General features: G+C 36.7%; 1 protein-coding gene across 1 annotated transcript in view; it reads left to right on the top strand.

Annotated features, from left to right (window-relative positions):
• LOC128986282 (pescadillo homolog) overlaps positions 1-13,170 on the top strand; it is an 85,089-nt gene that overhangs the window by 58,096 nt on the left and 13,823 nt on the right. Inside the window, exons 7-8 of the mRNA XM_054406557.1 lie at positions 2,312-2,454; positions 4,098-4,357. Of these exons, the coding sequence (XP_054262532.1) occupies positions 2,312-2,454; positions 4,098-4,357 (403 nt within the window). The remainder of the gene's footprint in view (positions 1-2,311; positions 2,455-4,097; positions 4,358-13,170) is intronic.

A 13,170-nucleotide genomic window follows, 5' to 3' on the forward strand; every position in this document is an offset into this window, starting at 1 on the left:
GCCATATAAGTTATTTGCATCCTGAGACAAATGCCGAGACATGGCCTTGTCATGTAAGTTATAAGCATCAATAGACAAACACTAAGACATTGCCTTGTCATATAAGTTATTAGCATCAACAGACAAACACTGAAACATGGCCTTGCCATATAAGTTATTTGCATCTAGAGACAAACACTGAGACATGGCCTTGCCATATAAGCTATTACCATCAAGAGACAAACACTGAGACATGGCATTGCTATATAAGTTATTAGCATAAAGAGACAAAACACTGAGACTTGGCCTTGCCATATTAGTTATTAGCATCAAGAGACAAACACTGAGACATGGCCTTGCCATATAAGTTATTAGCATCAGGTGACAAACACTGAGACATGGCCTTGCCAAATACGTTATAAGCATCCAGAGACAAACACTGAGACATGGCCTTGCCATATAAGTTATAAGCATCCAGAGACAAACACTGATACATGGGCTTGCCATATAAGTTATTAGCATCCAGAGGCAAACACTGAGACATGGGCTTGCCAAGTTATTAGCATCAGGAGACAAACACTGAGACATGGCCTTGCCATATAAGTTATTAGCATCAAGAGACAAAACACTGAGACATAGACTTGCCATATAAGTTATTAGCATCAAGAGACAAACACTGAGACATGTCCTTGCCATATAAATTATTAGCATCAGGAAACAAACACTGAGACATGGCCTTGCCATATAAGTATTAGCATCCAGAGACAAACACTGAGACATGGCCTTGCCATATAAGTTATTAGCATCCAGAGACAAACACTGATACATGGCCTTGCCATATAAGTTATTAGCAACAAGAGGCAAACACTGAGACATGGCCTTGCCATATAAGTTATTAACATCAGGAGACAAACACTGAGACATTGCCTTGCCATATAAGTTATTAGCATCCAGAGGCAAACACTGATACATGGCCTTGCCATATAAGTTATTAGCATCAGGAGACAAACACTGAGATATGGCATTGCCATATAAATTCTTTGCATCAAGATACAAACACAGAGACATGGCCTTGCCAATAAGTTATTTGCATCAAGGTACAAACACTCGGGAAAAAATCGGTCTTGTACATGGATACAGATAGCTTTGTGTTAGTAAAAAATCGGGGAAAAAATTGGAAAAAATCGGATCCATCAAATCCGGATCTAGCCCAAGATCCGGAATTTTTTGGATCCGATCGGGTGCCGGTTCTAGCTTGGTCTGGCGGATCCGGTAGTCCGATATCCGGATCCGACCATCACTAGAAATAATTGTAATTTATTTTGTAAACTAGCTGGCCCGACAGACGTAGTCCTGTCCTATTGTCGTTTTATGTCACATGCTCGTACATTTTCAAGATGAGCTTGTTCGCATGGCTTAATCACGTCCTGGTTGAAGTTCGTTCGCTACGCTCACTCACCTTTAGGTTGGAGCTCGTTCGCTGCGCTCACTTGCCTACAGGTTAGCTGGTTCGCTACGCTAACTCGCCTCCAGGTTGGAGTTCGTTCGCTACGCTCACTCACCTTTTGGTTGCAAATTAGCTGTTCTCATAAATTAAAAAAATGTAGTGCACCCTGTTGGTAAACCTATTAACTTTTTAATGCTATTGAACATCACAGAATCAGATATTTTAGTTGAACCAGCCGTTAAGATTCTTTAATTCCATTTAAATATGAGTACTCATAAGATTAACATGGGAAACTCCAGAGCCACTGGGGCGAAGCCCTATTGACGGATCTCTACCAAACTTCACACAAACCATCCTTGAATAATGCTTAATAATGCCTAAAAGTTTCATTGCAATCTGTCGAGCGGTTTTGGAGTCCATAAAGGACAAACATACAAATATACAAAAGTGTAATTTATTTTGTAAATATAAATAATGCACATGTGGCTTCAAAATAACGATTATATTAATTCCAAATGAATAGCACTTAATTTTTTTAAAGATTTTAGGGATTACTCGTTTTAACTAACCTTTTGAGTTATCCGACCTAGGTCCGGTCCTATTAGGGTCGGGTCTACTGTATTCTAAAAATAAAATAAAATAATATCAAAAGATGATTATTTTGAAATTTGATATATTATTTTTTTATCATGGGTTAAACTTATTTAAAAAGCTTATAAATTTAATTTCACCATTGAACGGGAATACTAAGAGAGGTGTTTAATTTTAAACTGCAATATTGAGCCAATAATTTAACTTATATATTGGTTGGCAAATAATGTATTGTTACTTCTATTTGTACAAACTAATTTACTTTGAATCTTGAAATATTATAATTCGTTGCAGCATCTGAAGCAAAAGAAAATGATCTGGTAGATGCAGAAGCTTATCTGTCAGAAAGAGTGGCAGCCCTAAGTCAGCCTCTGGCTCGGACAGGGGCTTTGGACAGCAACCCTGACGAAGAAGTGGAACTAGACTCCTTCCCCACGGTAAAATATTGCTAAGTTAACATATCAACCCTGATCAAAATGTGCTTGTTCGGCATTTTTTACTGAATGAGGGTATCTGTATCATTAGCCAGAACCACTGATTATAAGCTCAGTTATCAATCATCATCCAGCTGGGTTTTGAACCATCAATAAACTTCTGTCTTTTCTCAGGATTAAAATAGTGATATTTGATTGCAACAAGAGCACCTTAACTACATAGCTTCCCTCATAAGGGCTGCCTTGTGGCAAAGCTGCCGTGCTAAACAATTGTTTCTATATTAAGAATTCAATGGCTCAATGTAGGTTGAAAAAATCTCCAAAGATGTTAAAAAATAATCTGCTAAATTTGTATACAAATTAAATAGGTATATATTTTTTAATTTCATTTTGCAAAGTTTGTATCTTTCATCAAAACTATCCTCTACTGCTACTAAAATCATTTATTATAATTAAATTTTCTTACTGTTACAGTCCAACCTCGGTATAACAAATCTGAAGGGACCGAACTAAATATTCGTTATATCAAGGATTTCGTTAAAACGAGGTTCGTTATATTGAGGTTAGGTTTGCAGGAATTTCGCTAAGTCGAGGTTCAGAACCAGCATCAGTCACAGTCAATATAACTTATGTCGTGATTTGATCTCATTAAAACACAATTAAAGTAGCATAGGCTACAATACTTTACAGTACAGTGTTTACATTGTAAAGTAGAACCTCGATTACCTGGGGTACTAAAGGGGTACTTTAATATTGCGCAATCATGACATTTCTAGTCATTGACCTTGGTACATGTTATAAACTGTAAGTTTAAAATCACAGCTTTCTCCAACCCACCTAAAACCTAGCCAAACACTGTATTGTATAGCAATAAACCACGTAAAGAACAAAACAAAACAGTAGAGAGTTTTGTAAGCTACTGCTCGTGATAGGCCGGTAGGCTACAGTGCTACAGTACTGCTTTAAATCACAACAGAGGAATGTCAATTCTGTAATAATCATCAACTATGGAATTGGTGTTGCCTTAGTTTAAACAAATCGTATTGAAAATAATAAAACTTATTAGATAAGTCGTTATAAAAGTGTATAATCATAGCCAACTTAATCATAATAAAAACACTCGTAAAAGGAATGTTAAGATAATGATGTTTCTATTCTTTTTCTTTGCTTTGTTCTTCTATTTTTTTCTTTCTTAGGTTTTTCTTAATCCAAAAATTGTACAATTCGCCATATTAACTTATCACCCAACCCCAGCTTACTACGCATTACGTCGTCATCAGTCCTCAGTGAATGAAATCAGTTCTCAGTTCCAGTTGTAACATAGCGCGCATGCAGCGACGACTTTGTTCACTTGTTCACTTTGTTCGTTATGTAGAGGTAAAAAATACATTGTGTCTTATGGAGAGTTCTAGGGGATTCAAAAAAATTTGTTATATCAAGGAATTCGTTATATCGAGGTTCGTTATATCAAGGTTAGACTGTACTTATTTGAACTTCAATATTTTCTCAAACCTTTCCCTTTTACTCTAATGCAACAATAACAAACATGGCCTTAAGCCATTTTGTAGGATCTAGCTCAACTAAACACTTTAAAATTTAATTTAATTAGTCTTTAAATCCCTGTTTATAACATTTTTGTTGTGTAGACCGATGACCCTGAAAAGATAGAAGAGGCCAAGGCAGAAGCTGATAAGCTACGCAAACTCAAGTCACTGTTTGATGGCCTCAAAGTATTCCTCAACCGCGAGGTACCTCGTGAACCTCTCACGTTTGCTCTGCGTTGCTGCGGAGCTGAGGTTTCCTGGGATAAAACCCTCTTTGTTGGAGCAACGTTCCCCGAGACAGATGAAACAATCACCCATCAAATTGTTGACAGACCTTCTTTGGAGACCCAGTATATCTCCAGGTAATGTCACATTTCCAGCAATCTTCCAAACGTTGGATTATTTTAGAATAAAGTGTAAAATAAATCGTAATCAATTAAATCTCTTTTTGTGTAAGAAGTTATAAGTTTATAAGTTTACTTAGTAGAAAAGTAACCAGGAGTGCATCTAGCTAAGTGACCAGAAGCAACAGAAACCATGTTATGTGTTTAACCCTTTGCGATCGGAAGGCCAGCAGGAGTGGCCACAACGCAGTCTGCAGCCAGTCGGAATTCAATCCGTACTGACTTGGTTCCAACGGTCGGGCGGCCAGCTGTACTGGCCAAGTCCTAGTACACGCCCCCTCGGCATTCATCATGGCGGCTCGCTCCCAGCAGCTCGGAATTGTTTTTACTGAAAACCTGCAATGTTAGCATAGGGGATATAAATTGTAATAAAACAATCGTAATGTTATACTGACAACTGATTTATTAAGTAAAAAAAACAGAAGAGATATTGAATATATACATACATTTGTTTGAAAATGAAAATTCTTTGATATTACGTATTTACTAAAAGTGTAAAATGAACGTATATAGGCTACTCATACAAACAATGAGTTGAAAGTTCTCTTTAATCGTCTCGGATTTTTTTCACTGAATGATATTTTTCGAAACATTCACCCATGTGAAGTCCGGGATTGTTAGAACAAGTTTTACAAAAAAACTTTGACCTTTTTCTTTCTTTTCCTGGTCTTCTATCGCTACACACCGCACAGTCCTTTGTTTTACCTCCCTCAAGCGGATAGGGCAGATGAAGTTTTCCATTCAGTCGCTCGTCCTCGACTAAAGATGATGGTCTTCCTCGTTTTCGGACATTTCTTACTTCTCCGACCAGTTCTTTAATCAACATTTTTCTGTAACGTCTTTGGCGAACTACATTTTTCCTTTCTTGATTGGTATTGTATAGAATGAAGGAATTTACAATTGCTGTTTCCAAAAGCCAAAAGAACATTTTCCTCCACCATTTCAGGGATTTCCTTGTAAATGAGTACGAGGAAATGTACTGGTCTGCGATGTCCACACCACCCATATGTTTATTATACTCACAAACTGCAGTAGGTTTTTTTACTAACTCCCCTACTCCCCCTTTTTTGTAGCGCCTAACCGTTTGGGTAGAGTTATCACCGAACAGTGTACTTAAAATAGCCACCAAGTTTTTGTCTTTCCACAACAGAAGAGACACTTCATCATTTTTTCTGTAGATTTCTGTTTCCCCAGTTTTTAATTTCAACTTAGGTTTAGGCAGGTTCTTGTTTGTTTGTTTTTTCGCTTTGTCCTTTTTAGGCCTAGCTGGTCTCACTTCTTCCGGCAATCCTTTTCTGTGTAGCATGATAGTGCCGGTTGTATGGGCTTTCCATGCTAATAGTGCCTCTGCCAAATCAAGATTGGAGTAAAATCTGTCAGTGAAAACGTGAAGCCCTTCAACATCTCCCAGTGTTTGCTTAAGTTTGTCCACTAGGTGTAAAACAACACGACTTGTAGCTCCTAAATCAGGCCTAATCAAGCGATCTGTGGTTGTTTTACCAAAATATGGTTCAATGGCACAAATATAGCCCGTAGTTGAATCTGACAAGACGAAAACCTTGATTCCCCATTTAATGGGTTTGTCCTTGTTGTAGGATTTAAATAGGATCCTTCCTTTGAACCCAATCATACTTTCGTCTACACTTACTTCATGCTGTGGGACAAAATACTCTCTAAATTTCTTATCGAGGTATGCAGCAACATTTCTTACCTTTCCTGATCGAGTTAATGTCCCAGCTACGCGGCCAGATGGAGGTGGGGAGACATGAAGATTCCAGAAGATTTGTAAAAATCTTTCCTTACTGAACACATCTTTGAAGAATGGTTGGTAGTCAACCCAATTGTTTGAAAAGTAGTCACCTATCTCTGGTTTCTCATTCATCCCCATGTTAATTATGAGTCCAAAAAAAGCTTTCAACTCTTCCAGCGTAAGGTCTTTCCACGAAAGCCAGATGGATTTCTTCTGGAGTGGTGTATTCTTCTGTATCTTTTCTGCAGCATACCGGTTTGTTTCTTTCACTATCTCCAACATTAAATCATTTGTGAAAAAAGCTGGAAAAAGTCCAAAGGTGTTGTTGGCGTTTGGTCATTTGGTGGCTTATAACCACTATCATGTTTCCACGAAAACTTATTAAAATTATTATCCCCTTCAGACCATACCTTCCACTGTCCCAACACACCCATACCTTCTTCATTATTTGTCCCTTGGGCACCTTCACCATTAATCTCTTCAACTTCCATGCCATCATTATTTCCACTTTCGTGTACTGCTTCCGTGGTTAAATGTCCATTAAATTCCACATAGGCTACTTGACCTCCATCACTTCCATAGTCCTCTTCAAAATTTTCTTGAGCTTCATATCCATCATCAACTTCTTCAAAAACCAAGTCCTCATACTCTGCAGCTAAATCAGTTGAATTTACGTCACTTTCGTGGTCGGATCCATAATAAATATCGGGATCATCAGCATCTTCTTCGTCGGCAAACAATAAATCTCTCAATTCGTCTGATCTTAAACGGTCGTCCATAATTACTTACTTAAATATAGGCTTGGAATAATAACAAACATAACCCAATTCACACGTCTAAATGTTTATAAGAGATAAAACAGTTTTATTGTAGGCCTAACTATTATAAAAGTGTAGCGCGTATACGTAGTATATGTACAAATGTTCTTTTAATCTACTTATATTTACATTAAAACTTTAAACTAGATTAAAACTACAAATAAACATAAATCTGTCGAGGAAATAACCAAAAACTCAATTGTAAAACTGAACCAAAACAACGGTTGTTATAACAGCACTTTTGCCAAAACAACAGGTGTTTATTTTTGTTGTCGCCACCACAAATTTTGCTATATAATGTTGCAAACCTGCTGATCGGTTAGTTTATTAATTCCTCACTAGGTTGCAGCACTATACAGGCATCATAACACAGTTTGGAATATTACAAACGAAAACAATGTTGTTGGCCAGTCCTCCTGGACGCCCGAGTGTTCGTTGGATTTCATGTTGGCCAGCACCGCTGGCCGTCCGATCGCAAAGGACAACTGCTGTGGAAATAAATCCGACTTCCGTGCGCTAATGGCGGCGGCCAGTAGAGCTGGCCGCGCGACCGCTGAGGAATGACGGCAAATATTCATTCCGATCGCAAAGGGTTAAGAACATATGAAGCAGTTGTTACCATAACAACCAAAATATTAATTATCAAATGCTGTTTACTTTTCTATTCTGATCTTTAATATAACACAGTTACTTCTATTTCAACACTCTGTCTTTTTTATATTATAACTAGCTGTGTACCCGTTCTACGCATGGGGATCTTATAGTATCAGTTGAAACCTTCTTATATAAAGAACAGTAGTTGGTTTGCATATTTTCAGATATGCTGGCCAAACTATTTATTATACATAACTTCATTTTATGTCGTTTGTTGTTGTTCCGGATCGGTATGACAATCAATAAAAGGCTAAATTACCTGTGTCCGCTGGTCGATCCTAATGTATCCTATTACAGGAGATACATTTCGGCAAAATTAAAACGCCATCATCAGTCCTAATATAAGGTCTTGAGCATCCCCATTAGGTGCATCTTGGAGTTTTTGAAACACATACACGAACTGTACACTAATACACATAACAAATAAAACATAAATACACGGTAGGCCTACTTTTATTTTTACTATGGACAAGAAGACGCGCGTCGGTCGTGTGCCGAGTCTTGACTGAAAACGCTTATTTAAAAAATGTAAGTTTCCCAGCAATATACAACACTGATTCAAGGTCTATTTCCCGGTTATCAAAACTCAAGAACAATTTTATGCACAAAGAATCTCTATTTTCATTTACTGTTACCCTACAAATTATTGCACTTGCGATTAATTAAATCCGTTATGTAAGGAAAAACGTTTTTAATCTTAATTGGTTTGGATTTGCTTTCAAAACGTGATCGGAAATGGTTGCGGTATTTGTAAACAAACATTAAATGTAAACATATCAGTGACAGCTAGAAGAAATAATCTTGATTTAAACAGCTGTTCGTTATTTCATAGAAGAATATGTGCTAAACATTGGGAGAAACCTTTACAAAAATCGCACAAAATTGGGTTTTTAAACGTCCGTCATTTTATTTACAAAGTGTTGACGCTATATTTTAATGAATAAAGACAATCTCGCCAATCCAGTGAATACATTAAAATGATTTGGAACTTGATAGGTACTCTTGTTTTTCAGGAGTAGGCCGCGTAAAATGGCTCTTGGGTCGTAACAGACTGGAAGACAGACAGAAATTTAGATGAGACTTGTTTCGGTTTCTCTAAGTTTATGATTCTGAGCAATGTACAGACAAAACTCTAATTTTATTTATATAGATATTCCACTCAAGTCATCTCAGTTGGCGACGATTTGGTAAAAAACTATTATCAATTCTTGTTTTATTCTATTATTTTCAAGATATTTTATTTTGTTAAACATCTCAACTTAAAATTAATGAAGAACAATTTGAAAGAATCATGAATGTTTTGGCTGCAGCTCTAGGTAATAAAACTTCAACTCCTCAGATCAATCCTTTTGAACATTTTGATCCAAATAATGATCAATTCAAATCATATTTGGAACGTTTTGAAAATTATTGCTATTTGAAGAACATTAAAGAAGACAAGATGAAAGCTCAACTCCTGTGCTCATCCATTGGTAAGGAACATTACAATAATCTGACAACTCTTTAGGCCCAGACAATCCTGTAAAAGACCTTAATTTTTCAAAATTAATCGATCATTTCACAGTGATGTTGTCACCTACAGTATCTCATATTGTTGCACAACACTATTTCCTCAGTGTTTCACAACAGTTGCATCAATCTATCTCTGATTTTGTCACAGTCCTGAAAAGTAACCTGAATTATTGTAATTTTTACACTTCTTGCAGTGAATGTGAAAGTAAAATTTCAATTGCTGATGAATTTCTCCGCCCTCAATTTATTAGAGGACTAAAAGACAATTGGATACGTGAACAACTTCTACAAGACACTAATCTCAACAGTTTTGACTCACTCCTCAAGAAAGCAATTGCCCTAGAAGCTTCCCGCTATGAATCAAATAAAATTTGTAATCCTGTCACACAATCATCAAGTGAAAATGCAGATACACACAAAATTGATAGGCATTCAAGGTCTAAGACAAAGGAATATCAAAGTTTCAAGCAATTTAAGACACACAAATATGATGACCGCGGTTCCAATAGATCTCAATCACAACATTTCCGTAACAAAAGCTTAAAAAGACACGTTGACTACAAAGCTTTGGGTATTGATGGACTTTGTTTCAAATGTGGTCGATCAAACCATCAGTCTAATGAATGTAAAACTAATCAGAATTATCTTAAATGCATTACCTGTGGAAAACAAGGCCACGTATCAAAAGTGTGTATAACGTCTCTACTAAAGAACTCTAAAACAAACACCCTGTTGTCTCACTACACAGAAGATGAATCCAGTCACCCAGATGAGTATGCAATCACACAAATCAACGATGTGGAAGATCTTTACATCGTAGGACCAGACTCAGACAAATACATGGTTACAGTCACTATCAACAACAAGCCTCAAACATTTGAAGTAGGCTCTGGTGCACGATTTTCCTTAATCTCAGAAACGGACTTTGATAAACTTGGACTTAAAGTGCCACTTCAACCAACTCCTATCTCATTTCGCTCCTACTCTGATCATATAATAAAACCTAAAGGTAAAGTAACTGTCTCAGTCTCTTACAATACAAAATCACTAAATACTGATTTATTTATAGTACCTGCTGGTCATTCTGCTTTATTAGGACGAATTTGGATTCGTGGACTTGGAATTGAACTCAGTGAGGTTTTTTTTACGGTCAATGTCTCAAGAAGAATGATCTACATCTTAACAGAACAAAATGTGTTTTCTTCAAGGAAAGTATTAATTACCTTGGACATGTGGTGTCATTCAATAAGATTCAAAAATGTCCTAAAAAGGTTGAAGCAGTTACTCAGATGCCGCGCCCTAGAAATGTTCATGAGTAAAGACGCTTTCTTGGCTTAGTTACATACTATGCAAAATTCATTCCTGACTTCTCTTCAAAAACACATCCGCTACGATGTTTGCTTCGAAAAAGAGAAAAATTCTTTTGGTCAACTGCTGCTGAAGCCTCATTTCTGAGTCTGAAATCTGAACTTTGTAGTGATACAGTTCTTATTCCTTTTGACCCATCAAAACCAGTTATTCTCACAACAGATGCTAGCCCAACTGGAATTGCTGCAATACTCAGTCATGATATCAATGGTCAAGAAAGACCAATTGCATATGCATCCAGAGCATTGACTCAGGCTGAAACCAATTACAGCCAACTTGATAGAGAAGCTCTAGCAATCATCTACGCAGTCACCCATTTTTACAATTACGTTTTTGGTAAAAAATTTACTCTCGTCACCGATAATGAACCATTGTCACATATCTTTCAACCAGGATGTGCCCTGCCACGAATGACATCATCTCGCTTATTGCGTTATTCTTCATTCTTCAGTGGTCTTGACTATACAGTTCGATGCAAGAAAGGGAAAGACAATGAAAACGTGGATTGTTTGTCTCAAAGCCCAGCTCAATCATCAATTTCATCTGAACTAACATTCGACAAAGAAATAAACACAATCAATGCAGAAACCTTACTTCAAATCTCCAGCACAGTGATAACGGCAGAAACGATAAAAGAAGAAACGGCAAAAGACCCTGAGCTACAGGTTCTTTTGTATGAACTGAAAAATAGTTGCAAAGATAGCCCTTACATGATCTCAGACAACATACTTTTCCGATCAGATCGTGTCGTAATTCCCAAATGTCTTCAAAATTGAATTCTAAATGAGCTCCATGAATCACACCTCGGAATTACTAAAATGAAACATCTTGCTAGAAAATATGTTTATTGGGAAGGTATAGACAAAGACATAGAAAGATTAGTGAAAAGCTGTGAAGCTTGTGCTAAAGTTCGTCACAATCCACCAAAAGCTCCGGTACATCCGCGGGATCAACCCGATGATAACTGGGAAAGAGTGCGTATTGATTATGCCGGTCTATTGGATGGAAATTATTTCCTCATGTGTGTGTAGATGCTAAATCAAAGTGGGCATAAGTTCGCATTCTTCGAAATGCTCCTTCCTCAGCAACGACGATGGCACTACTTGAAAACATTTTCTCGGTTCATGGGTACCCCTCGTTCTTAGTCTCTGACAATGCCACTATATTCAAAAGTGAGGAATTTATCAACTACTGTAAAGAACGTGGGATGTTCCAAAAATTTACTGCTCCTAACCATTCTGCATCAAAGTTCTTAAAACGTACAAACTTTAAAGAGAAGACTTATTGCTGCTGCCGATGATCCAACCCCAATTACCACAAAGCTACAAAACATTATGTTCAGATATCGAGCAACACCTTTGGCATCAGGCAAGACTCCAGCAGAGTTGTATTTGAACAGGAAGATTCGGATTAGACTTGACACACTTCTCCCTAACCCAAAGGCAAAACTTCCATCAAAATCAATTGCTCCTCTTCGCGTCCGCTCTCTTAAAGTGGGGGAGAGGGTTCAGGCAAGAGTTAACCTGGGAAATAAAGACATATGGCAGTTTGGTACAGTCAAGAGAAAATTAGGTCAATACCATTACATTGTTGATTTGGATTCTGGACGAAGTTTAAAACGACACATAAATAAATTGATTTTGACTCTTGTATCCAAGAAGAAAGTTACATTTACAACACACAACGAACAAGATAGTTCTGTTTTTCCAAGACGGATACCTATTACCTATTATAGACTGTCAAGCACCACCACAAGAGATCCACCCAGCGTCTGAATCAAATTCAAACAATCCAACAGAACTAGACGGTACTCTTAAGGGAAGAAAATCTAGACAGACCTCAAGCCACAGAACAAAAAGAAAACAGATTAACTCGTCCTTCCAGACAGCGCAAGGTTCCGTCCTATCTTAAGGACTTTGCTCTCCAGCGATTAAGTGGGGGAGAATGTTATGAACATATGAAGCAGTTGTTACCAAACCAACCAAAATGTTAATTATCAAATGCTGTTTACTTTTCTATTCTGGTGGATCTTTAATATAACACAGTTACTTCTATTTCAACACTCTGTCTTTTTTATATTATAATATTCCACTCAAGTCATCTCATTATGTTAGAATCCAAATCAACTGAACTAACCATTGTTGACGAACATTCAATTGTTAATCTGTTTAGGTAAACTAGAGTTTTTATGGTAACAGCAAAGCATATAGTAGTATCTATGTCAAATTTTTGAATAGTATAAGATTAATATCCTGTAGTACCATCTAAGAACCAAGTAAGATTTTTTTTCAGTTATTTTTGATTAACTAGTTTACCTGTTTTTTTTTGTTTTTTTTAAACTTACTTAGTTACTCTTATAATTTTCTATGAGGTCATTAGACTAAACTAAAAGATTATGTAACTATTGGAAATACTCACTCTGTAAATATTTTAAAATTTTTCAGAAGCCGACCTCATTTAATTGAGTGTTTTCTACAAATATTTTCTGATGTATACATGGCCACAAAAAGTTGACCTTGTGCATCTTTTTTTCATTAGTAAATAACGTTGTCTACATAGTACGATTGTGACTGTTTACAAAACCCATTGATGCCATAAAATTTTTAAATTTCTCTATTGATTATTTTTGTTATAGGCTTAATGAGCTTTTATGTCTTTTATAAAATACG

Source organism: Macrosteles quadrilineatus, unplaced genomic scaffold, assembly GCF_028750875.1.
Source record: "Macrosteles quadrilineatus isolate MER2022 unplaced genomic scaffold, UCM_ALF_1.0 Scaffold_2__2_contigs__length_208266976, whole genome shotgun sequence".
Classification (NCBI taxonomy): Eukaryota; Metazoa; Arthropoda; class Insecta; order Hemiptera; family Cicadellidae; genus Macrosteles; species Macrosteles quadrilineatus.